Here is a 27,121-nt window from a genome sequence, read left to right as displayed (position 1 = left end):
CTACATACCCAATCTTACACATGTCAGAAAACAAAAAAAATCTAAAACATAAACCATAAAACACCCAGTCATGGTGAAAAGAAAGCCTATGGGTTTCTTTTCACCATGTTCTGTATATCTAATGTTTTCACTTAATGTTTAATGTGTTTATGGATTAGTATGATGTTTTAGTTTTGATTAATTTAATGAAAACAAAAGAAAAGAAAACAAATCTTTCAGTATTTGTTAATTAGGAATCGAAGCCAATGAGAGAAAAGTGGCTGATTGATTGGTGCAATTCTAATTCAAATAATTTTACAACCTGGTTATACATGAAAACTCTGCAACTGAAAGGAGGCATATTCATTTTTCATCATGGCTGTAAAAGCCACATGTTTGAATACTGCAATAAATAATATGAGGTGTGAAAACTATGGTTAATACTTTACCTGATCGGCGCCAAAGGGAGTGATGTTGGACTTCACAGTACCAACACCAAGTGCAACTAAAACCAGTCCTATGTAGATTACTGAGCCACAATATGGTCTGCGCCATGGGCAAGTTACATTTGCTGGAGTGGTGTTGTTCATACATTCAGCAGGTTGCACCGGAAATGCTGTCTCTTCTCCACATAGGTGTATCCTTGTTGAGTCATTTGAAATAAAAGGGAAAAAAATCATGCCAATCAAATACAAGATTAAACTTGAAGCAATAGTCAAGAACTTCCCAAGGTATGCGTCTGCCAGCCAGCCTCCAAACGGTGAAATCAGGTAAGTTATTCCCATGAATGTCAGAAGTGCCTGCGTGGCCTCAGTGCCTTCCCAGTAAAAAGGGCTGTTGTTGAGAAAAAGTATCAGATTGGATGTGATGCCATAGAATGCAACCCTTTCCAAGGACTCAGCAAGTAGGATGGCAGCACAAGCTAGTCTCCGTCCCTGGAAGACTGGTGGTGGTGAAGGTCTGTTTCCTGAGTCCAAAAGCGGGCTGCTCTCATTGGAGTCCCTGTTATCCATTTTCAGCTAAAGTAATGGAAACAAAACTCTTCCTGAATAGTGAGTAAAGACCTAAAAAAAAAAGAAGAATACAAATAAGATTGGAAATCAAACTACCTATGCTCTATCAAAAAATGTCGATAATCAAGATTTTACAAGTGTTGAACAATAAAACACCTGTCACATCAACATACAAACATAATGCATAAAAGTAAAAAAATAAAGTAAAATAACAAAAGCTACAACATTCTGTGTTAATATTTGTACCACCAACTTATTGTGAAATAAAAACAATAAGAAGTGATCCAAAACCAAAGAAAATTACCACGAGAACTAACTTTACATGTTTTAGACATTGCCAGAAAACTTTCAGCAAATGTTTGACTGTGTTGTCTAAATTTCACTTAGTTGACTTCTAAGAGTCCTATATTCACCCAAGTTTGTTAAAGTAGAAAATTATTTTCCTACCGTCACAATATGGTCACTATTAAGCATATCGTTATTATTTGCTAACAAGTAATCCAATATCACATTATTTGAATTGCCCTACTAATGTTACCGTTCTTTTCTTTAAAGAAGAAAAACAAACATTAAGCTAGCTGTAACACCAAAAGCGTGTGGTTTAGATTACCTTTATTTATTGAAGCTCTTTCCAGCAGTCTTCAGCAATCTCAGCCACTCTAGTTGAAGTTAGCCACTCGAGTGTTTAGTTTTCTCTCGTAATAAGTCAATACTTTCGCTAAAATGGACTGGGAGTTCACAACAACAGTGTCATAGCACTGTCGCGTGACACTCTGCTCAGTGAAAGCTGTCACAGTTGCGTTCCTGAACCGATCTATAGCTAAAACCAGAAGTGATGGTCTCGTGAACAGAGCATTCAAGGAGTACATCCCTGTAATATAGAAGTCTACTATTTTAGCGCATGCGGTGTACCGCCGTTAAAAGGAAGTTCCTTTGAGGTGATTTTATTTTATCGTTTCGTTATAGTATTGTAGAGATATACGTGATATCAAGATGTTCTCTTGACCGAGTCTTTAATATTGGTCACGACATCAAAACAGTGCCGACAACATGTTAGTGTTCTGCTGTTGTTATTACAACCGTTTGTTTCCAGGGGATAATATTAGAGACGGACTTGTAAACATTTGAAGCGTGGTTCGTCACTCTGGTTGAAAAATCACTAGTAGCATGTTGGGCTCTGTTAGCTTTCTTCTACGTGGACGTTACCGGGAACGAGTCCAGGAAATGTGATATGAGCTGGGTGTAGCAAGGGAGCTGAAACTCAGAGACCTGCCTTGCCTACTTTGTCATTCACCGGTTACAGAGCACCGTTTACAGAGGGGATATGAAATTACTCTTTCTAGCCTGCCTCAGCCCCAAAACAGGGAACTATACTACAGCCGAGAGAATAAGGTAAATTTACCTGCTGATTCAGACAACTGTTGGTAATTAGCTTTAGAGGCTATGTCCGACAGTACCTTGGTTAACTATTAAGAACCAGAGCTATGTAGTTAGCTGATCTTATGGAAATGTCCCTCTTCACTTCTAATTGGTTTGTAATTAGTCAGTCGTAACCTTATGGCTCATAGTGATGCCATACTTTGACGTGGCTTTTGGCCGCTGTACCTTTGTTCAGTCATGTGATATTTCTCATAATCACTGGCTGAGGAAGTAACACATCCTTTATTTAAGTGAAATTGTTCTGTTTTGAGAAACAGCCCTGACTTAAAATGCCATCTGACCAAAATCACCTCAATAAGGTATTTTAGGTTCTGTTTGAAGTCCAAATGTGACTGTTAGGTAACCTGGAAAGTCAGTTTAATCAGATTATGTCCACTGCTTTTGTAAGTGTTGCAGATGAGCAGTTCTGTCTTTTAAATACAAGTATTAAATGTTTTTAAGTGATTAATAGTTACAATTAAAACACGTCAATAAGCACATTAAATTATATTACGTAATTATGTGATAAATAATAGGCAAAATGGTTAGATAATTTATTAAAACTGATACTCATTTTAAAAACCCTGTCATCATTTTAATAATAGTATTTACTTGTTTCCTCATTCCTATCGATCCATCAGAAAATAATTGATACCATCATCATGGCTAGTAAATAAACATTAACATTGGATTGATTAGCCAACACATTTTCATTGCAGACCATTCACCTTGTCTGGAGCAGTGTTAGCACACCCACTGACTTTGATTTATAAACCTGAAAGAAAAAAAGAAAAATGTTTAAACAGTTGTAGTTGCTTTTAACATTTTATATTTATTACTTAGTCCTTTTTTAAAGTTATTACTAATTTAAATCAAAATGACTATTTAATGTATGGGTTTTCACTTTTATCTAAATGTTTACAAGCATGCCTAACTCCAGTGGTCATTGGTCGAGAGTTGGGGTATACCTTGGACAGGTCAATTTTATTTTCAGTCAACGTAAAATGAAATTCAAACTAGTCTTATACAGCAAAACATTAAAAAGTAAAAGTACTACTTGGCAAGACTACAAACAGACTGTTAGAAAATGCTGAAAAGTAGTTTTTTTTTATTATTTATGGTATATTTAATACTATTAATGAAGTTAGCCCTCTGTTTCACAGTTTCGTTCCCCTCTGTATTTTATGCTGTTATTGCTTTCTGTTCATCGTCTTATGATCAAAGAATTTATAATTTTTTTCTGTGGTATTTGCACCATTATTGCACAACAGAATCTATTAGTGTGACAAGGTCTAACATTTTATGTTTTGCCATTACATTGCCAAACTGAATCATAAAATTATATTGAAAAGGTTCCTGCAAGCTCCATCGAACTTTATTCTCTAGAGAGCAAACATGCAAATCCTTCTCTGTTCTCTCACAGGTGAATTTTATGTTCATTTTCTGTCAGAATGTTAGAAATACATTTTAGAATTCAACTGGAATAAAATACAGCAGGTTTTCTGCAAAAATCATCAAATAATGATTGCATTCAGACATGCTGGTATCCCGCACCGGAATAAAAACTTAATTTAACAACATGCTAAAAAAATTAAAAAACACTTTAAATAAAAAGACCACACCTTTAAGAAGTTCTAGTATTTTTACCAAGTTTTATAGAGTTTGATTCATTTTTTTGTTTTTTTCCCCTTCAGGGGACTCTAGTGTCCCTTATTTGAAAATAGACTGACAGGAAGGGGGGAAGACATGCGGCAAATGTCAGCCGGGTCCGGGAATCGAACCCGTGACCGCTGCGTTGAGGACTGAAGGCCTCCAAACATGGGTTGTGCCATCCCCCATGCCACGCAACCACAGCACGCCCAGTTTGATTCATTTTAACTAGGACAAACAATGCCACTCTCTGATAATTCTGGAAAACACAGATTGGTTGGCATCAATTACTGTGCATGGTACTTCTGGACTGAGAAAAGTGGCACTGAACTGTAGCTGTGACATAGTACTTAAAAAGGCTAAAATCAGGGCGTGCTGTCGTGGCGTAGGGAATAGTGCAACCCATATTTGGAGGCCTTGAGTCCTCGACGCGGCCGTCGCAGGTTCGATTCCAGGACCCGACTGACATTTGCAGCATGTCTTTCCCCTTTCCTGTCAGCCTACTGTCAAATATGGGACACTAGAGCCCACAGAAGAACCCTGGAGGGAAAAAAAAGGCTAAAATGATAGACAAACACCTTTGTACTTCATTATTTTAAAGTACAAAACTACAACTGAATGTTTTCACATGTGTTGTATGTTTAAGGTCTCACATTGAATCAGCAGGACACAGCTGTGAGCTGAGAGATGTGGCAGATTTTCACTCTCCCTCTGACGTGGCACATCTAGTATCCCAAAATCCTCCGTTTGAGGGTGCGCTGGCGATTCATCTTTTCAAAGCTGGCAGACTCCTCCTGGGTAAACACTGACTGAGGCATCATCTGTGTCGTTGTGATCGGATCTTACTTTCTGTTACTAATAATTGTCAGAAAAACAAACATGTAATTATGTCCTTTTTATACGAAGGTTCTTATTTTCTGTTTGCACTAGACCTTCGTTTACCCTTCGGAGTCATTTTTGGCGGAACGGACATAAATGAAGATGTGAAAGATGAGCAGAAGCGTGTTGTTATGGAGCAGGTGCTGCTGAAAGCCAGGTGACCCGACTGCTAACCACAATTTCAAAATGCTTGATTCCAAAGACTTACGGTTTTTGTAGTTGAGTCAGAACACCAAGTTAATAATGAGCTTTAGCACTCTTTTTTTTTTTTGAGGTGTCAGTCGAAGCTTCGTCGGCATTTTGGTGCAAATAATGTAACTTACTTCTTTTTTGGGGTTTTTTCAAACCCGCTCTTTTATAGCGATTTGATGCAGCTGTCGGCATCTTGAAGTTCAAGCAAGACGTAAATGTGGCCACCCTAATATTTTCATTCATGTCACTCCAATGAAATTTAATCATTGTCTAATAACGTTTAATTATGTGATGTTTCTGTCTGAGACATACGTTATTAGAGATGGAATGGTACGCAAACTCCACAGTTCAGTTCATCTTTCTTGTCTAAACTCCAGAAATACTCAACAATAGCAATACATCATCCATTTATTTAAATATATATTTTTCTTAGGTCATGTAAAAATTGGCAGTTCAGTGTTGGCTATTATGACAAGTTATAGCTGGCTGCTAATAAATGAAGTGATTTTGCTAAAACAGCTGTTTAAAGATGTTTATCTTAAATTCTTACTTAGACAATAATTATTAATTTCCCACTTTCTACTAAAAGTTTCCTTGATGTTAAAATATAGTGATGTTTCACGTATAACTTAATTTATGTGCATCCTGAGTTTCAGTTGATCGGAGTGCACCGATCAATTGGCCTTATCGGCCCTGATCCAATTCCCTTAATTTTGAGTGATTGGCTATTGGCTGATGTTTACATGTGAAATTTATCTCATCTTCTTCTGCAAGAGTGTGAAAATCAGCCACTGTCTCCTGTTTGCTCTGCCATGAGAAAATGCAGACTGACATCATGGCTGCTAAGTCACGGCCCACCGAATCACATCTGCACAAGTAACAATAGTCACTTTGTTTCAACTTTGTCACTATATTTAGTGACTTTTTAGCAAATATATTTTTAAAAAGTGACTAGAGACAAATGTTGCAACTTTTTTCTTATTGAAGTGGCCAAAATTGGAATTGGCTTTTTAAAAATCCGTGATCTGCCAGAAAGCTGCAATCGGTGCACCCAAAGGGATTAATTTCTTTGCTTGCCTGGTGAGATTTTCACTTGCACCGTATATACACCTTACATATATTTAGTTAGGAAGGTGCTACACATAAAAAAAGTCAACTGTATGTCCCAAATTGTGACAAGTGAGCAGAGTATTAAATTTTTTTTATGAGCCATTCCATCTCTAAGAAATACTAACATATAAAGCTAAATCGGCTCAACGGAAGCTCAGCACTCAACATTACTTCAATTGTAGCTGAAAAATGTAATCACTATGATGAGAAAAGTTTGAGGCTGAGCATTTTTAATTTAACTCCAACTGTGCAGGTTGCGAGTTGTTTCCTTTTCTAGTTTTACAGAGAGTACTTATCAATATCATGTGAAATGACCTGACATCAGTCTCTCTCTCTTTCTCTTTTCATGCTGATGAAAAGGGCGTGGTAGGGAACTTATCCGGGAAGTTTTAAGGGCACAAACTCCTATTGGGAGCAAATGGGGAGATCTAGCTGTTGCAGCTTCAAACATCCATGCACCTCCCACTGTTGATGCCTCCTCACACACAGACCTTGATCTTAAAATTCGGTCACCACACAGAGCCTGTTGGGCCGCTTAATAATACACTGCCACGCATGCAAATTAATATCCTCACGGTGATTTTTGCCCTACATTTCCTTAATTTTTCTCATTGTTTTGTTTGCCTGAAGCCAAAGGAAGTTTTTCTTCTGCTCTTGTTTGTGCCAACAACAACATCAGGGTGCATTGTAGCTTGGGTACCTGTTGCCATGTTGGTGGTTACTTTATTGATCTTTGGTGGCAAAGAAGTCACAAGATTGTCGAGATGTTTGCACCAAATACGGTGTAATAGAAATTTAACAAAATAATTTAATCTACATTTGTAAAATGTTTAACAGGAGTCGGGGACCAATGTTTCAAGACGGAGTTTAAAGCAGGCGTGAATTCAATGTGTGTTTTCCTGTGTTATTTTTAGGATTACTGCAGAGTGCCTCAGCAGTTCCACTGTCGAGTTTACAGATGAGATGGGTGCAGCAGTTAACAAATGTTTTTTCTGGCAGTGCTAACTCAAACACTTCCAGACATGAATGTTGAACAAAACCTGTCTGTCTGGACACAGTGACTGTTTTAAAGTCTCATCAAAACTTGTATTTATGTAACCACTATGATAACCTGAATCAAACAGACCTGCCACATGCAACTTGGAAGCTGTACTTTTAAAAACACTTGATAGGTGTTTCCATCAGTCATTAGGTAAAAACTGGCTATGAAAGATTTTGGCTTTCTTGTCAATTAAGAAAATTATGTGACTCTTTTTTTTGGCCAGCATTCCAGCAGTGTGCAGCAGCAGCAGCATTATTCTGAGCAGAAAAAACTCGTCACTAATATTTTATCTGTCGTCTTATGAGGCCTTTGAGGTACAAAGAAGGGAATGGCAGAAAATATTGACTTTTTAAGGCTTGCCGTTTTTTTCAATGGATTATTAGGATGATTGTTGAAATAAAAAGAAGGAAAATAATTGGGTACAAAGGAGAAAGATTTTTCCCAAATAAACTCAGACATGTAAAGATTCATTTCAGCTTTTGTCAAAGGAAACATGAACTTTCTCGGATGAGTAAGTCTTCATGAATATTTGTGACTATTGTCATAAGGTGTTATTGGGTAAATCATGACACTTTTAATACAAAGTTGACATTATTCAAAATGTCTTCGTTATGACAACTTGACATTAACCAAGAAATCATGATCTGTCATAAATTTGTTATGAAAGTATTACTGATTAAACTTTAGCTTTAATAACATAAAGCTACATCATTTTTAAAGTTTACTCATGTTCATGACATGTTGTTATGTCATGTTTATGACAGTGTCATAACAGTCTTATTCACAACCCGTCAAATAAAGTGTTACCAAAATGTCTTTCCATGGTTATGCTATGTTTGATAACTATAATCGATGAATGAAAAATGCACACACAGTACAGAACAAACCTTCCATGCTTACTTCATTTCTACATTGGATGTAGAAATGAAGTCCAACCTCCAAATTGGCAAATTTCAAAAATCTGATTTTCTGTAAATCTTTCAATTTTACTTTTACTAATCCTGCTTTTTCTGCAAATGTCAAAATCATCATTGCCTGTACATTTACTAAAATTCACTCATATTTTTCAAAATCCTTGTTCTGATTGAGTTATTTTTGCATTTTTTCCCCTGTTGTTTCTAATCAGGTTTGCTGTTGCTTTCACTGAAAAACTAAAAGAAGAGGCAGAATTTGTTTTGGTATGATCAAACCCCCTTTTCTCCCATTTCTCTATCAAATTCCTGTTATTCCTGGAGTATTTTCTCATTAATAATGCATTGATCCTGTTACTTGCTCCATTCTAAGTTTGCGGCAAAATTTAAGTTAAGTTACAAGTGAGGATGCACAGAGTAAAGCTAATTTATTGCGTTAACAAATGCAGTACTGTTAGCTTCAAGTTTTGTTTTTATTTTTATTCTATCAGCCAGACCATCTGACCTGCAATTTCATGGATGGATCTGATAAAGCAAAGCCTGTCAAGCACATAATCAGTCTGATGTTACATGCATGAAAAACAATTTAGGGAATATATATAAAAAAGAAATCAGTGAAATTATGGTTGTAAATATGCTTTGCTCTACATTCATTTCATGATAAGCAACTAGGTATTCTAGCACAAAATCCCCACCAACTTTGACAAATACAAGACATAATTTGGTGACTTTATCTTCCTCTTCGTATATATGCAGTCCAATATTTTGCCGCAGATTAAACAATCATATTGAGATTTGTATCTGCTGACAGTCAAATGTATAACAGCCATTTGGGAGTCTCTGAGCATTATTGGCATTCTTCCTCAGTTGCAGAACAAACACAGTGTGTGTCTTTGTGAGAGGCAGGTTTTACAACAAAGAATGAACAAAGTTTCTTGCTTGGTGTCACTTTATACAGTGTTGGGTACGTTACTTTAAAAATGTAATCCGTTACAGTTACAAGTTACCTTGTTTAAAATGTAATTGTAGTGTAACTTTTTCAATTACTTTTAAAAAGTAATGTAACTAATTACTTTTGATTACTTTTTGATTACTTTGAGGTTTTAATGAGTATTGACCCATGTTCAACATTTTATTTTTCTTAGTGCACTGCAGGTTAGTGCACCGCCACAGGCAGTGCAATAATATGATTCTCCATTATTTGTTTCTCACAGGTTAGGGGAACAGTCATTAGCATTAGCCTTTTAGCTTAAATAAGCTATTACCTATTTTTCTGACTTAATAGCCATGGTTAGTATACTGAATGGAGTAAGTAAATTATAGAGAACATTCTAATGATACCCCACATGCTGCTGAAAGTATTTAGGCTTACATTAGCATTTAGGCTAATTTCAGCTTATACACTCATTTTAACATAATCAATGGTGCACGTCCAGCTTACTTAACATACTTGTGACTTTCCAGAAGCTAATGACTACTATTTAGCTAAGTTAGCATTGATGCTAGTTTTTAGCATCAGAACCCTGGGTCCAAACCGACGGGCACACTTTGGCAGGCCCCAGTTAAATTTCTTCAGGAATTTTCTAGTTTACTTTATGTTCATGAAAACCATAACACTAGCACATTGCATACAATGTCTCATGGGAAAGAATAGATTCCAACGTTTGTCATGCATCAACACCAAAGAGTCAAATATTCGTAAAACATTTTTATATTCACAGATGTAAATGTAAAGCAGTGCATAAATGTTACAGAAGAGGGTACTATTGTTTTCTGTAATTGCCGGTATTATCACAATTCCGAGATGTTTGTCCTGTCGGGGACACCATAGTGCAGGGGATTTTTGCGTGCGAGCTGCTGTATTCCTTACAGTGTGTTTACTGCCTGTAAGGCAGCTCTGCTAGCCCGGTGAAAAATATACATTGCGTTGGTTTGCCGATCTTTTTTTCTGTTTGTTCAGTGTGCCAGTTGGCTGCAGATTGCATCTTGTTTTGATGAGGTTTGATTGTTTAGTAAAGGGAGAATTGTTAAATTCTGACAGTCTGTTTACTGCCTGTAGAGTGGATGAAATAAAGGCGCGAAGAGCCCTGTGTCCGATTCCTCTCCTGCACCGAACACACTCCACTTTCACGAAAAGAAACACAACGCAGAGCCCATAGGGTGTCTTTCACCAGCACAGGATGGAACATCAGAGTGGCATTGCGGCTGTGATAGAGACAAGGAGCCGTAGCGGGAAACGCCGATAAAGGGTGCAAAGCAATAAAAATATCATTACATATTTCGCAAAGGTTTTTGTTTATATATTTTTTGAAATGTAACTAAATTTGTAATTCTTAATATTTTCGGAAGTAACTGTAACTGGATTACATATTTTCTCATTGTAACTGTAACGAATTACAGTTACTCTTTTTTGTAATTAAATTACGTAACGTCGTTACATGTAATCCGTTACTACCCAACACTGACTTTATAGTTGACGGCATTAAAAAAAACAAAAATACTTATTTTGAACATCGCTATTATTTCAGGAATCCCATAGGGGCGTAGCATTGGGATTGCTTTTTGAAACCATGTTTAGAAAATCTTTTGTGTTTTTTAAGAGTGAATAGAAAGTACTGATTGGAAGCTAACTAATCAGAGTTAGTCAAATTAAGGCTAATTGGTAGCTTTTCCATTTTGTGTTCAAATGTGTCACAACTTAAAAGTTCTTTCTATTCTTTGACCGAAACATTAAAACATTAGCCTTTTTGTTAGCATTTCAAGCTCGCGATTTAGAGTTATATGTTCATGACTGTTGAATGTTAGTGCAATAATTTCACTCACTTTTTATGAATTACTCTTTCTTTACAATATGCATTTTCTATTCCTGACTTATCTAGAGGGATTATGGGAAAAAAAGGGTGGGACAATCTGCAAAAGTTTGCGGTCTAGTACATGGATACATGTAGACTTGCATTACATATTACCATTCACACACACTCATCCATTCATCCATTTTCTGTACAGCCTTGTTCCCGGTGGGGTCACGAGACACACACTCACACATAAGGATAATTCAGAGTGGTTAGTTAATCTGATGTGAGTGTTGTTTGACCCAGGAAGATGCAACACAAAAAGTCCCAAATTAAAACCCATTTACCAAGTTAAATATTGCTACCAAGTGCACCACCTTGCAGCCTTAGAAGAAGCTCTTTTGAATCTTTTCATTGAATGTTCCTTTTTATTGAGCGACAAAGACTTACAAGCTAATTGAATATGGACCAATAATTATTAAAAAGATTTTGATAAACCTGGCAATGGGGTTTGAGTTCTGCCCCCTGTGGGCAACAGTGATATTTTTCTTTATTTGTGATTTCTTAATCAATTGATTACATCCAGTTTGCATCTGTTTTTATGTAGTGGTCATTAAGGTTTGTTTCCCCATCAAGCTGTTATAAATGTTGTGTCTCATAGTGCATAAAATGCTGTTTATCCCTATTTATCTCTATTAAACTATTGATTTTTAATACACACAATGTTGACTATGTCCTCGTTTAGTTTCTATTCCTTTCAAAATCGCTTTTGTTGTATTTGTAAAACAAAAAGCTTTTATCTCTGCATTATAAAGCAAAAAAGACGTCCAGAGTCTGACAACATCAGTAAATGTAACAGAAGGGCTTTCATTATACAAACACAATATTGGGCCCTGTCTCACAATAGTCTGGTATTAAAAAAACATTACCGTGTTTTATTTTCAGATGAGATTGCAGCCACAGGCAGCAGATTGAAGCCAGTGGCATCCTTTATCTCCACCATTTAAGTGGTGACAGCAGGAAGACAAGCCGGGCACGAGAGGCATTGCTCTGCTTTTTTATTCTGACACAAAACATACGTTGTTGATGGATCTGGTGTGATAACATCCAGGCAATTTAATTTTCATCTCCTTGATTTATTTTGCAATATAACTATTATCTTATCAACTGGATTCCTGACTCCCCTTTTAAAGTTCGTGTTTTGGTCGAATGCGCTCAGAGCATGGAGAACATTTAGCTTCCAAAACCAGAGCAGCACCGACAGCATCAATCTCATGCTTTGTTTAAATAAACATCGCCAATCACTGCTGATTAATCTGCTTGTGAGCTCCTTGTTTTTCACTCTTTTTTAAAAACTGCTTTTATCTTTTCTTCTCTTGCTCAAGGTGTCACCCGACAGTAAAATCTATGTCCAGCCTCAGGGTAAGTTGTCTTGCAGCTATAATAGGAATTACTCTGTGAAACGGTGGAATATTTCCACATAATTTAATATTTGGATTACAAATAATTTGTTAGGATTGATGGGTTGAATATGCCTTTTCTCAACTTAACAGCACTGCTGTTGTTTAATTTAAAGGCATCCAGACAGAGTTGGCTGAACAATTTTGTTGGACTGAATTCTTGAGGAGCTCAGGTACGTGAGTTTTGTGTTATTCCCGTTGCTTAATGTAAATCGTATTACATCTCACTAAATAAATAGAAAACTCCTTTCGGTTGTGTAATTTTGTTTAGAACATGCTTTTTTATTTTTAGGATTGTAGTTAAAATCCTGAAACTAATACTATATCTAAGATTTCAATAACACATTAAAATGTTTGAAATATCCCAATTTAATTTTGAATAAATGTATTCGTTTGGGATTGCATTGTTGATTTTCTTTTTTTCCCCTGGTGTTACATTTTTTCACGTCCTACATAAAAGATAACCCAAGTGTTTTGTTGAGTGCTTAAGGACTTTAAATGGAAAAGACATATATGACAACATAACATTGTCATGTTGTTTCTTTCTTTTTTTTAAGTAGCCCTTTATCTAATGCTGGGCCGACAACATTTAAAACAACAGGTACTCACACAAGCAATCCAATTAATCAAGAATCCTAAATAATTGTTCTTATTTAATGTGGTTTATTATTGCTGCTATACATTATTCATGCTAGTATTGCTACAGTAGATTTTGACCAATGAGATCAAGTTTGAGACATTTTTGTCCACACGTTAGCCTCCTGTCTGGATGCTAGTTTTTCTTCATTACCAAAGTTGTCGATAATTGTCATTAAATCATCAGGTTTTGGTGTTAATTCCATGTTTGACAGTGTGAATGCCTTAGAGTCACTACTAAGCACTAAGACGAACGTCTAGCTGCTGCGATGAATAACACTGTACCTGCATACATTCACTCTACAAGCATCTGGGAATTTAAATTGGACAGTGCAAGATGATGCCTATCCCAAGTACATTAGTGTTCTCTTAGAGCCCCACTGAGTACAGAGAGGAACAGCTGATTAATAGCTCTCTAACCTCAGGTTATTTATCACCAGGTTTCCCAGCAGCTGCAAGTAATACAAATTTTCCCCTACTCACTTCTCCATTTGTTCTTGAAACAGATGACACTATTATTGTGTGTTTATATCATTGTGCTGAAACTTTGGAATCCGAGTCAGATATTTATATATTTTTGTTACAACCGTCTGAGCATTGTTCTTGTTCTTGACCAGCAAAAGGCAAATGATGCTGCTGTTTTGTTGGTGTTTATTCTTGTTGATATGATTTTTTATTTTTATTTTTTTGTAAATCAGTGAGAACTAATGCATCACGCTGCACTGTCCTGACAACACAAGGTCTCCTTGCTTTTATTTTGCAGAATGCAACCCCCACAGCAGAAAGCTTTTTGCTGAGAGACATAATACTACATGGTACAACCTGTTCTTTATTCTTGTAAATATGGCTTTCTAAAGAATCGTACTTGAAAGTGAAAGTGAAAAAAACCCTCTATTTCTTTTGAAATTTGAGTGATTATTTGTGCCATGTCTTGATAGTTTTTCTTTTTTTGTGCAGTGGTTGACCTGCTTTGCCATCTCCAGTAATCAGTGTCAAGAACTTTTCTCATATTTTTAGTTCTTTTCAGGTAGAAAAGCCACTTCGGGAACAATCCCACGTGCTTTCCGTGCTGTCGGCTTTCATCCTTCCTTTGTCGTTTCGCGCACTCGTGGCACAGCAGGGGGCACCATCCCATGTGTGCATTTTCTCCACCCACAGTGCTGCACATTTTCTCTCTCTCTCTCTTTTTTTTTATTTTTTTTACTTGGATCGTTCCATCTGGCGTGACATAAATTGATCATTTCTAAATTGCCAAATGTAGAGTGCGTTCTGTTTTGAAGAGCCCTGAGAAGGTAAATGGAGATTTGGAATGGGAACATGTTTTTGTTATGTGGGCCTCGTTGCTGCAGTAATACACTTTAGAAAGACCCGAGCTTGTAAAGATGAAAGAGACAGCAATGCTTCTACCGCCATAAAAACCGCGCTAAACTGCATGTGCCCTTGTGTTCGTGCCCATGAATTTCCACCAATTCAGTTTTCTTTCCAGAGACTTCTACATCGAAACCCAGGAGCTTTAAGCCCATTTTAGAGACTGTGTGTGTACAAGACTGTGCGTGTTTGCTTTAACCAGTCTGTTTGCCTTGTGAGGTGGAATTAAAAGGGTAGATCGGTACTCCACACAGGTGAGCAGTGATACCAGGAGCTGCTGCAGAAGTGGCACTTTCCTCATAAATATCATGTTAATAATTACACAGGCCCTTTTAATGAATAAATTAGCAGCCATGTTCTTGGTGTAATAAGGAGTGAAACAACATGTGCAAAGAGGAGCCATGATGTTTTATTTATAATGGAAAAGTTAAGTTCCTTAAACTTGAGGCTATCTTTATACATTTTCTGACTCTTGTTGATTCGTGTACATTCAGCGATTCAGCTGTTTTAGTTCTAGGAGTGCACACTATGTCACTAAATACAATATCAGCTTGTTATTAGAATATGATCTATTTTTATATATTGCAAATGACTGTTTATGATGGAATAGCACCAGAAGAAATTAGTTGTGATATAAGGTTAATAGTTAAAAAAAAACAAAAACCTCTTCATCTGCCGTCATGCTTACTTTCTTTGGCCAAGGCATCACATGCAGACAGGCATATAGTGTGTTGCAAAAGTATTCACACCCTTTGAATATTTTCTCATGCTACAACTACAATGTATTTTGTTTGAATATTCATGCGAGAAATCCATGAGAAGTGCTTAATAGTAATGTGGAAGGAAAAAACCTGTTTTGCAGATTTTTACTAGAGATGCAATCTATAAATTGTGATGTGCTTTAGAAGTCCCCTGGTTACTAAACATTAAGTAAAGATTTACTCTTGTGTGATTTGTTCTTAGCGTAAGTACAGTTCTTCTATGAAGGCCTCATAAAGCGTTTTTAAGACCAAGTAATTCAATTGCTGAGTAGATGCTGTAATTTTCAGATTTTGATTTCTAAAAACAAAAACAGCTTGAATTTTTTTTCTTTACATTTCATCATCTTTGTATGCTGCTTTCTGTTGATGTATCAAAAGCAATCCCAATATAACACACTGAGGTTTGTCACGATTAAAGAGGTGTTGATGTTTTTGAAAAGCATGGTTTACAGAGACATAACTGGATTGCTCAATATGTCGGTGTCAAAATCAAAATCAAGCAGTCAGAAATTGTTTTGCACAATCTTGGGTTTCTTGTCCAAAGTCGCCGTGTTCGGATATGTTTTTGCATGTTTAGAAATGTTGCTCCTTTCAGCAGATCAGTTCTTCTCCCTCTGTCTGATTTAATTTCACCGCTCTTGGGTTTAAGGTGCCGACCTGGGTGTCTTACTGAAGAGCTCTCTCCCAATATGAGAAAATCTAATGCATCCTGCAAATATTAGAGCTTTTCGGACAATCGGATCCTAGGATCGGGGTCTGGCCCCAGACCTCACGCTGTCATTTTAAGTTGCTCTTAATAGCATTAAAAGAACTGCTTCAGCCTCCTGATCTGGACTTATCTGGCAGCAGGGGATTTCACTTGAGTATCACCGTGCTAGCTCTCAACTCATGAGGGCTCATTATGTGTGAGGCTTTGTTTTAAATGTTTTCCAGTTTGGGATTTTTTTTTCTCTCCCTACACAAATTGCTAGGACTATGGCCTGCACTCCGATTCCTACTTTGGTTTATTATGTAATATATAAAAGAAGGGACCAATATCCCATATTTTATAATGGATATTTATTAAACATCCTCCACTTGCCCTTCTTTTGGGTTCCACATTTCTTGATCTGTTTTTTGGTGAGATGCATAGCACTGCCAGGCCTCTGTGTTTCACGACATAGGTGGCATTATTCGGATTAGAATAATATTTTGGTGCAGTTAAAGGGTCAGGTCCATTACAGTAGTGGTTGGCATTGGCCACAGTTGTCCGCCTGCCAGTTTCTGACTAATCTCTAGATTGAACACGAGAGCTGGATGATGCGGGGAGAGGGCCAACTCCACAGCAGTTCGGTTTCAGCTAGCGCAAAGGTCCCAAAACATCCCATGTTGTTAGCCTTACGTGAGGGGGCTACCTCATTATAGCTCAGTCGTTTCAGTGAGCAAATCCTCATGGCAGCGGTCAGACAGTGTGGCCGTGACGCTGCAGTTTGCACTGAATAGGTTGCAACCTTTCAATAATTTCAACAGACTCCGTTCCCTGTTGCATTGTGCAGCCACATTAGTCACTGCTGTCTTCTCGTCCTCGTGACCTTGGCTGATGTATTGCTTTCATTATCTGCTGATGTACTCGGGATGTTCATTATGCAGTGTTTTTCATATTATGTCGCTGTCTCTTTCTGTTTGTGTGTCTGGCTTTTCTCCAGGTGTGAGGACGGAGTCCTTAGATGAACTGCGTGTCTTCCTGTTGGTCTGTGGTCTCAGAAGAGTTAAGGACCCTCTCTATTTGGCAGACGTTTTTTCAGGTTGTTGCTTTTGCAATTTTAGTACTGTATGCGCTGCAAATGTGCACAGAGTAAAGCAAAGAGGTTTTTTTTAGGTTCTAGCACAGTCTAAAACATGAATATGCTTTGATGTAAACAATTTCACTCACTCTTTGGTTAGGATTGTTGTGCTGCAAGAACATGAAGCTCCTTCCAAATCTTAAGGCTTTTCTTGCAGCCTTTAACAAATTTTCTTGCAATATTATCCTGTGGTTAGCTCTGTCCACTTTTTCATCAACTCTAATCAGCAAACAAAGCATCCCCATATCACGACCATTATGTCATAATGTTTTCTTTTTCAGACAAATGTCCATTAACATTTGCATGTAGTCTAGCTTAAAGCCTGACTACTTTTCCAAAAGGCCAGACTTGTGTAGTGCATTTATACCAATAATAAAATGTACACATGTGAAAATGATTAAAACATTTCACACATTTTTTTTTTTTTTCTAACTTTGGGATTGAGCCCTACTTTGTGTTGGCTGACCAACACAAAGTAGTTGGTCAATAAAATCCAGTGACTACATGACACAAATTGAGAAGTTCAAGGGGTTTGAATACTAATGCTAGGCTATGAAATTCATCAAAATGCCAAGTGTGAGTCTTGGCAGCTGAAGCATTCACTCAAAAGGTATCCTGTAGTGAAAATGATGTTAAAGCTTTACAGCTGACTTTGTAATAATTGGACTTTTATGTCAAAGTGAATAATAATTATTATTATTGTTAGTATTTATATACATGCAGGCTTTTATATGTCTTTTTCCTGCAGTGGCTGCCGTTCCACTTTAACTTGAATTCAGTGAAAACTGTTACAGATTCCCAGAGCCTCTAATGTTTTAATCCTGCAATTATTTTTTTATTTTTTCTCACAGCACGCAGCTATGGTAATAAGACAGCACTAGAGGGCGTCAAATTGTACATTAATGTTTAGATGAGCTGCGTGAGGATTTTATGTGCATTTGAATTAAAATCTAGTGCACTCATGCCTGAAAGCTAAAGCAATGTGTGAGACAGTACAATTGTAAGAAGTCTATTAAAATATAAGCAGTAATTCATAATCATAAATATTCACCCCCTTGCACTCCGAGCTGCCTATGTTTACATTTTGTTGCTTTGCATGTTTCAGAGTGGCATTCGGAGAACCTTCACAATATACTGATCATAATCGGGCCAAAGGTGAGTCGTGATCTCACGTCATTATGTTTAGATTGTGACAATGTTATTTTAAAGTATGAATAATTCCTTTCTTTGGTTTGTCTGTCATAAAAAGCACCGTGCTTCTGAATGTCCAGAGAAACCTGCTGTTTGAAGTCAGGGAGCCTCTAATTGGATGTAGCAGAGATACAGGATTTAGCTGTTTAGCTGGAATTAAAGAGCAGCTCTGGAGGGAAATGTCTGCACTGTCAGCAACAGTAATGGTGTTTTTTTTTTTTCCCCTGCTTTTTCTCCCCCCTGTCATGTGTGCCTCTAGCTGTTTCGCTATTTGCTAAATTGATCCACAGCTGACCCCAGATTAGCACTTGCCGTTGACTAATGAACTGTGCAGAGCTCTCCCATTTTCACACAAATAAAGAGAGATTTATCTGGAAATGTGACAGTTTAGATTACATGCAGAGTTTGTGGCCTGGTCACCCGGCATCATACCTCTGAACTGTTTATCTCCCATGGAGGGATTAACCGCACCTTTGCTGGCAGCGAGGGGGGAAAGAAGCTGAAAACTCTCACCATCATCTGATTTCTGAAAATAAATCAATCAAGAATAAAAACTTTTATGCATTTATCGTGCATGATAAATGCATTCATATTAGTTTTCACATTTGGTGACAGTTCAACTACAAACCACAGTAAAAGTTTTTTGTTTTTTTTTTGCTTTTGGAAGAGAGAAGGGATTTAATTTCACAGACCAACATAAAGTGGCACATAATTTTGAAATGGAGAAAAATGACACATGGGTTTAGACTATTTTTACAATTAAATAAATTGAGAGTTCATTTATATGCATCTTCTTCACTCTAAAATCCAGTGTTTTCAGAAGTCCCACAAGTAGTAAATGCATTGTAAGTTGAATTCTATAAGTCCAGCTGTTCTTTGAAGATCTTAGAGGTTTGCTAGAGAATGTTAATGAATGCTGTTATGAAGAGCAAGGAAGTCAGCGGAGAGGTCAGGGATGCAGGGAAACTAAAACTAGTCTTCTGCAAAACGTCTGTCTTGCATTGCTTGAAAAAATCCATAGACTGGATTAGGCAAAATGACTGGAAATCATTCATAATTGTCCTTTTTGCTGCTTTTCATAGTGATGCACCACTAGGTTTTGGTCTCACATGAAATTTCAATAAAATGAATTAAAGTTTAAAATTTAAAAGTGACAAAGTAATAGACTTCAAGGGGTTTGGCACTTGAATACACTGAAAAATGTTTTTGACTTCTTAGTCCTGCATATAAAAACCCAAGTTCAGTCTCGGTGCTCTGTTCACTTTGCTGTTTCGTTTCCAATCGCTCTCATTGATTTCTGTGTTTGCTGTCTTCATCTTCTCTTCCCCTTGACTTGGTTTGATCTCACATCAGTGAGTCGTGCTTAAGCATCTGTTCATTCTCTCAAACAGTGGTGCCAGGCAGAAGGTATGTTGTGCCTATAGTTTCACTCAAAAAACAGCTCAGTAAGATATAGCCAGAGGCATATGCTCTAACTTACTGCCGCTTCGTGCTTTCCGCTACGCTTTGTTGATGCTTGATGAGACGCTTCAGTGGAAGGAGAGAGACGTGTGATTCATCTCGCTCATCTTGCCCTGAATCACAGCAGATTCATGTTTGTTTTTCTGTGAAATAAGTAGATCTTCGCAGCTTTAATGTTTCCACGTCTCTAGTTAAAGATGTTTTAATAGCTGCACTTTTTCCCCTTCTTTTTGTTTCATTAATAAAAACAGAAAACCTGCAGAGGATGTAAATGCAGAAAACTCAGAAAACAGGAGGCAGAATAAGCCATGCCTTGCTCTGTCTATAATGACGCACTATAAATTCCCCCTCATAATAAGCACTCTGGCTGTGCAACATCTGTCAACAAGAGAAAAATTCAGGTCAGCGGTGTTTGTCAGCAACATCTTACTCCTTTCTTACTAGGCTTTATCAACTCAATTGAAAGTGCAGCTTGTATAAAGGGAGAAATTGCACGAATGGATATAAATACTTTTTTTTTTTTTATTGACTTTACCTGCCACTTTGGGAACTTTAGAGAAACTGAAATGAAAAGAAGCCCTTTTTTTGATGCCATAAGAGAAATCGTTTTGTCCCACATGCAGCAGAATAACAAAAAATTAACAATATTTCTAAAACAAAACCCAGATTGCACCAGAGCACTAAAATGCTCCCTATTGAAAGTGGTTGATTTTATTGTACACTATCTTAAGAATAAATTAGATATAGTCATTTCAGGATCGCAAGATGAGAGGGAGCATAAAAACTACCAGTTTGCTTGGTGGCATCTCTGACCCAAATTGCTGCGCTTCGACTTCTCTGAGGGCAGGCTAATGCACGCAAATCCCACATTGCAATTAATCAGATTGGCCTCCCACCCCACCCTGACCCCAATCTCTGAAAATACAGGATTTCCCGAGAGAGTGATTTTCTCATAAAATAAATTCTTCTGACATTGTTTATCTTATCTGTCTGATTAAGTTTTCTGTTAGAAACCTTGCTGAAAATAAAGCTGTTATGGATCTAAAACAACAGTGTTTGTTTGCCGTCTTAATCCTGAATCTACAAATGTATTTATTTTCCAGGTTGACCCTGCACTCACTGCTGAAGTGGAAGCAGTTGTTAAACGGTAAGGACTAAGACACAAACACAAATACGCTCCCCTCCGAGGTCTCCTTTTTCTTCTTTCTTTTTTTAAGCTGCAAACATTTTGGTGTGACATCAAAATATGAATATGAGACATTTCATCTTATTTTTCAGGTATTTACTAGGGATAAACGATATTTCAGTGTTATTATTGATATTTGCCAATATTAGTCAATTTTTAGATATCTGTATTGGCCCCATAAGTAAAACTGGGCCGATATCAATAACCGATATTTATTTTCATCTCGCCGTTGTTCATGGGACAGGATTGTTGGGTGTTCAAGCAGAGAAGCAATGTCAGTGGTGTGGTTGATTTTTTTATTTTTGTTTTTCCACAGTTTTGAAAGGGTAGGGCAATGCATGTATCAGTAAATAATGATTACCGGTGAAAACAAGCAGTAATATCGGGTTGGGCGATATGGACTTTGAATTTTATCACAATATTTTGTTTTACTATTTTTATTTCAATAAAAATGATGATGAAATGTTCATTACTTCTCTTTTAAGTTACAGAATGAGTGTGAATGCAAAGTATTAATAGCACCACATCACAATTGGTATTCCTGAAAGACATTCACATTTAAAATAGGCTTCCTCAGGATGCCGCTTACTTAAAGAAGTGAGATTTATATTACTAAACTGCACACAGTAATTGTATTTAATCATATTTTCTAATGCACTGATATTCATTGATGCTCTCATCAAACAACCTGGAGAAAAAAGGGAAAAAAAAGAAAAACATTTTTGATAATACTGCCAGATTCTTTGTTCTATTTAATTGTAAGTTATCGACACAACGATAAATCAAATGATATAAAAGTTTTCATGAAGAACAGTGCAACAGGCCCAAAATGTTCATATTGGTGCATCAATAGTTTTTACAGCTGCATCTCAGAGTTCAGAGGCTTTATTTGCAATGGAACCTCAAATATTTAGATTAACAAAAGTTACTCCTAGACATTCTGCAGTAGACAAAATTGGGTTTGGCTGTGCATTTATGGTTAGCCGACTTGAAAGCCAGAGCAGTTGGCTAACGTCTGTTGACTAAAGATGAGCTCACATGAAGCTGAGGTTCAGTGAAAATAGGTTGACGTCATTGTTCAAACGTTGGTTATAGCAAGAAAAGCACAGAAACTACTAAGGTTGTAAGTAAAAACCTTGAAATGGCTAGAACAAGAAAAAAAATCAGCAAGTTGTGGACTGAAACTTTGTGAGGATATCAATATTTCTTGTTTGTCTGAAGCTTTACAGACAAAAGTGAATAGAGTACTCGAAGAAGCAAACCACTCATTAGGCAGAAGGAGAGGAAGGCAAGACCCTAGATCGCCAAAAATCTTCTAGAATGAACCTCAAAAATCCTGGATCAAAGTTTTGTGGGCTGAGCTGCATTTGGATTGTCATAAATCAAAATTGGAGACAATTGTGTTCTTTTAGAAATAAGTACAGAATGACAGGAGGAGATGACTGTAGCATTACAATTAAGATTTGTCAGGACTCTCCTCATACAGATCTTTTCAGAACAATAACTTAGTGTTGTAATCATTGTTGTTGGCTAAACATCTAAAAGTCATATATCCAACCTTCCTACTGTTCTTGTCAGAAATTATTTCTTAGTTTTATTTAGGCTTTTAATTCCCATGGGTCACACAAACCGTATGTCATTACATCACCCCCTGGAGCTTCTAAAGCCAGCTTGCCCAGCACATGCATAGCTTTGACTTCCTCGCTAGCTGAGTCTGGGATATAATGAAACCAGACTGGTTTCAACCCGTCTCAGCACTTTATTCCAAATATGCAAGCTCCTTTGTGAAATGCAGATGAGGGATTGTCTGGACTTGGGCTTGAGATTCTGACGAGCTCAGAAGTCTACATGGAGAAAAATCTGTTAAGTTAAAGAAAGATATAACCCAACTTGAAGTTAGACCTTTCATCACACAGCAAGGTGATGACCATAACAGCAAAGACGTTGATCTGGATCAAGAGGTGCAAGGTTTTGACCTGACAAGCTTAAACCCCATGCAGTATTCATTTCACCTGCAGACACTGGAAGGACTAACCATTTGGAACAAGTTGCAAGTTAGAAATTTGCTGTAAGATATTAGTTATCATTGAGTTTATTAATCTGTTTTAAGTCAATTTGGTAACACTTTTGCTCATTTAAATATGCGGTATTAAACCAGAAATAATAATAACTACAGAGTTCACTTTTTAAAGTTAAAGCCACATGTTTGCTGTCAAACCCAAAAATAACCTAATTGTCTTGACAGTTCTGGTACTTTCAGAGGGGATTGCACATAAAATAGCGGTGCTCTACCAACCATCTCTTTGTTTTATTCTTCCTCCCGCTCTCAAATCTTGACTGAGTTTGCAGTTTTCCTGCCAAAGGCTTTCACCACAGCAAAACCCTCTGCAGCAGGAAGCTGCCCTGTCTTGTTAAGACTTTACCTGAACTCACTGAGTGCGTGTCACACTTAGTGCCGCCATGTGTCCTAGCCTGAGCTTGTCGTTGCCCTTCAACATCATTCACGCCTATTTTGGCCTCAAGTCACACAGAACTCAGCTTTGCCTCTGCAGGGCCACCGGGGTCTTCCTGGCGCAGGAGAGGAGCCAACAGGAGCTTCATGCCGCCATGAAAAGGTGCTTTGCCGTGGTCAACAGTTCTGTGTCAGAGGGCATGTCAGCAGCCATCTTGGAGGTAAACATTTGCAAGAGGGTTGAGAGGGAGAAAAATGTTATATTTCTTTTTCAAGGTATTTACAGAGAAATTATTTTCTTTCTCACACCCATTCAGCTGTGAATGCTTTTACAGATATTTCTCTACTGCTTTGCATCAATATTATTAAGCTAATTGAAGAGCCGTTACCAAAATTAATTTCCTGACGCCAATATGTCTGTTCCTGAGTGGAGTCAAGCCTCAAATTCCACTTAATCTTCTTTAAACACAGTCAATTAAGACAATCCACAGTGGGCTTAAAGTCTTCTTACTATGTTTGGATGTTTCACCCCACAGCCTGCCGACGCCGATATAAATCGCTAATTCTGTAAGTGAGAGCAGGCTCGATGGCTGTGTGTGTGTGTGTGTGTGTGTGCTTTTCCTGCTCCGCTAAAAATGAGCAGGATCGTGTCGTCCCAGAGATTGATCGTACAGGTACATCAAACAAAGAATTAGAATAATGCAATTCAATTCAGAGAGAAAACGCACAGACTGACATATTCATCACTCTGTTTGTTTCGCATTAATTTTTTTTATAAGTTGCACAGCTAATGAAAAACCTATTTTCTCGGAAAGTGAGATTTTTCTAGTATAAGAACAATAAAAAAAGGATCTTCATTATAGAAATGGTGACCTTTTTAAATATATGTTTGTGCACTGGACAGTATATGCAGTGTCAGTAACACGTCTTCCAATGATAGTGTGACATTTAAATTAGACTTAAATAACTTTCTATTTTTTTTTTACTTGAATTTCCGATTCTTTAAGCCATGATCCCCAAAATTAACTGAAAAAAGCCACATGAAATATATCACTGTGTAATGAATCGATTATCGACATTATGAATCGACATTCTACACATTTAGAAATACAGAGCAAGATCAAATTTGTCATGCTCTTCTAATTCATTCGCCTCTGCTTCACAGGCAATGGACCTCAGAGTACCTGTTCTGGCCAGGAACATACCAGGAAATGCAGCTGTGGTGAAGCATGGAGTCACTGGGCTGCTGTTCTCTTCTCCTCAGGTATACGGTCAAATTATTGAAGGATGAAAACATTAGAGGTTCTGGGAATCTCTGCTGCCTAAATAGCATCTGTGGCCCTCATGCTACAGCTACAGCCTCATCATTTGCCTGAAGAAATACGGATTCACAGCACCCAAATGAACTTACTTTACTTCAGCACGTTATTTGACTTTATTGTGAAAACACAGATTAATTTGAGATTATAATCGATCAAGGGAATGCAGTTATTGAAGTACACCCTTTTTGTAAATATTTCATTATATCTTTCCATAGGACAATGCTGATAATATGGCACTTCGATACAATGCAAAGTAACTTAAATAACTCTAAATTTTCTGTCCCATCAAAAAAAAAGGAAAGTGGAAATGCTGCTTTTAATACCTAAATCACTGACAACGAAAATGAAACTATCCAAATTTGTACCCTATTAGCTATTTTCCATTCCTGGTGTCATGTGAGTCATTAGAGTTGAAAACACAAACAGGACTAAATGTTTTGGGTTTTTTTAATGGTTGACTTTCTTCGTGTCCTTTTTGTTTAATGTTAAATTCAAGTCACGAGGCTCAGGTGGGACTGGCGAGCAGGTGTGTTAAATTTATTATATCACTCTCACAGTGGTCACTGGAACTTCAACATGGCACCTTATGGCAAAGGTCTCTGAGGATATAAAATACAAAGAGAAAATTGTAGCTCTACATAAAGATGGCCAAGACTATAAGAAGACTGGAAAAGTCTACGGCCAGTGCCTTGCTAAAGAAACTGGACTTACCATGCATGTTTCCAGACCTAGTCCCGATTGAGCATCAGTAGGACGTCCATAAGTGGAACGTGGAGGAGCGCAAAATCTCCAACATCCATCAGCTCCATGAGGATGTCATGGAGGATTGGAAGAAGATTCCAGTGGCCGTCTGTGAAGCTCTCAATGCCCAGTAGAGTTAAGGCCGTGCTCAAAAACTAAGAGTGGTCACATAAAATATTGGATTTCTGGGCATAATTTGGACAATTTTTCTTTGTGTGCAGCGGTTTGAACACTATCAATTGTGTTGACTTATTTTAATGAGACTTCGAGTTTACAGTTCTACAAGCTGTACACTGACTGCTTTACATTGAAACAACGTGCCATATCTTCAGTGTTCTTCCATGAAAAATATGTGAAATATTTATAAAACACATCATATTATCTCATGTTGATTAATCGCAACAATGTAGCAGCAAACTGGAAAGCACTAAATAGGACTCTTGTCATAAAACCATGCAGTTTCCCACTTTTGCTACGTTTGTTGCGTAGGGAGGATAACATATGCTAAGGCCAGTTGTCAAGGAACTAAAGCATGGCCATGCCATGCTGTGACTTGATGTTGTTGTGATGGCTGAGTTAAGTCCTCTCTGTACGTGTGCTCAGCTGAACTGCTGCCAAAAAGGTCGCACAGATGGTTGCAGCAACTTTGACCAGATAAACTATGACCTCAGCTGGTACTGATAGCTGGTACTGATACTGCTTTGCCGGAGTAACATAAAAATATGTTTGGAGGTGTAAAGCTAAAGATTTCAATCCATAGTACACTGTACCTACCGCCAATTCTGGTAACGGCAGCATCAGTCTGTGGGGCTGTTTTGTTATTTGTGTTATCCATTTAACGCAGAAAGTGGAAGAAATAACGAAGGAAAGCTACCTCCTAATTGTTCAATTTCACTTTAAATCAACAGCTGGCTGGTTGAACCTTTGTATTCCAGCCACCCAGTTATGCCAAACACATTGGAATGGATAAAGTAGGTTAGCATTCAGCTTCTGGAAAGCTCTGACCTCGGCTATTTTGAAATTGTGTGTGAACTATTGTTAAAAGCAACTTTCATGTCATATATGGCTTTTCCTGCCTGAATATAAACATTTTACACATTAGCTGAACTCAGTACTGCTGCTGAGGTCTCAAAGCTCTCATATGGCCAAAGAGAAGAGCCTCTTCAGACATAATCGCTTCACTCGAAGAGAAAGCTGAAATAGTATGCAGCCTGCCAGTGGCTTAAACTTGGTGCGCCTATTGGCTCGCCACAGCACTAAATGTTGGCTGCTGTCTCGTAACAACACACAAGGCACTTTGACTTCATTTCCTTACTCTCTTCTCTCGGCCAGCTGGGCCGACAGATGAGCAACTAGAAATCTGCGTGATTGTGTGGACAAAAAACATCTTAACCAGGGATCCATCAGTTTTTTATTTGCTTTTTTTTTCCTCCTCTTAGACAGATAATTGGACAATATTGTTTAGCTGCAACATATGCATTGTTTGTTGCCCTCTTTCGTTTCTAAGCAAATGAGAGACGGCAGCCAAAAAACATAAAAAAAAAAAAAAAAAACCAACTGTTGGATATCCATATTTGGATCTGAAGCCATAAATATCTTCTACTTTTGGCAATGTACAAACGCTTTTGAAGTATTTAACAGTCATTGGATTCTATCTTGGGTTCTGTTCCCTTGCCTGGGATTTTTTTTAATGCTTTAAAGTAATATATCTCCAAGCAACTTCACTGGTAAGC

The 27,121-nt window shown here is 37.5% G+C and overlaps 2 protein-coding genes across 4 annotated transcripts in view; one reads left to right on the top strand and one right to left on the bottom strand.

Annotated features, from left to right (window-relative positions):
- Positions 1–1,904, bottom strand: part of slc15a4 (solute carrier family 15 member 4) — a 33,192-nt gene extending 31,288 nt beyond the window's left edge. Inside the window, exons 1-2 of the mRNA XM_044111390.1 lie at positions 1,603–1,904; positions 429–1,043 (exon numbers count right to left, since the gene is read on the bottom strand). Of these exons, the coding sequence (XP_043967325.1) occupies positions 429–992 (564 nt within the window). The 5' untranslated portion in view covers positions 993–1,043; positions 1,603–1,904. The remainder of the gene's footprint in view (positions 1–428; positions 1,044–1,602) is intronic.
- Positions 1,905–1,954: 50 nt separating this feature from the next.
- glt1d1 (glycosyltransferase 1 domain containing 1) overlaps positions 1,955–27,121 on the top strand; it is a 64,004-nt gene continuing 38,837 nt past the window's right edge. For 2 of the 3 annotated variants that reach the window (XR_006370163.1, XM_044111392.1), the window contains exons 1-11: positions 1,955–2,384; positions 4,708–4,859; positions 4,992–5,097; positions 8,411–8,462; positions 12,373–12,409; positions 12,564–12,620; positions 16,898–16,996; positions 18,141–18,190; positions 20,791–20,834; positions 23,426–23,546; positions 24,491–24,589. Coding sequence is in view for 2 of the 3 variants with exons in the window: in XM_044111392.1 (XP_043967327.1) it covers positions 2,317–2,384; positions 4,708–4,859; positions 4,992–5,097; positions 8,411–8,462; positions 12,373–12,409; positions 12,564–12,620; positions 16,898–16,996; positions 18,141–18,190; positions 20,791–20,834; positions 23,426–23,546; positions 24,491–24,589 (885 nt within the window). In the remaining variant the exon portion in view is untranslated. The remainder of the gene's footprint in view (positions 2,385–4,707; positions 4,860–4,991; positions 5,098–8,410; positions 8,463–12,372; positions 12,410–12,563; positions 12,621–16,897; positions 16,997–18,140; positions 18,191–20,790; positions 20,835–23,425; positions 23,547–24,490; positions 24,590–27,121) is intronic. The other variant, XM_044111391.1, reaches the window with a different exon arrangement.

The sequence above is a fragment of the Gambusia affinis genome, linkage group LG03, assembly GCF_019740435.1.
Source record: "Gambusia affinis linkage group LG03, SWU_Gaff_1.0, whole genome shotgun sequence".
Taxonomy (NCBI): Eukaryota; Metazoa; Chordata; class Actinopteri; order Cyprinodontiformes; family Poeciliidae; genus Gambusia; species Gambusia affinis.
Note: the sequence above shows the minus strand (reverse complement) of the source record. Positions and strands in the feature narration are given on the sequence as shown.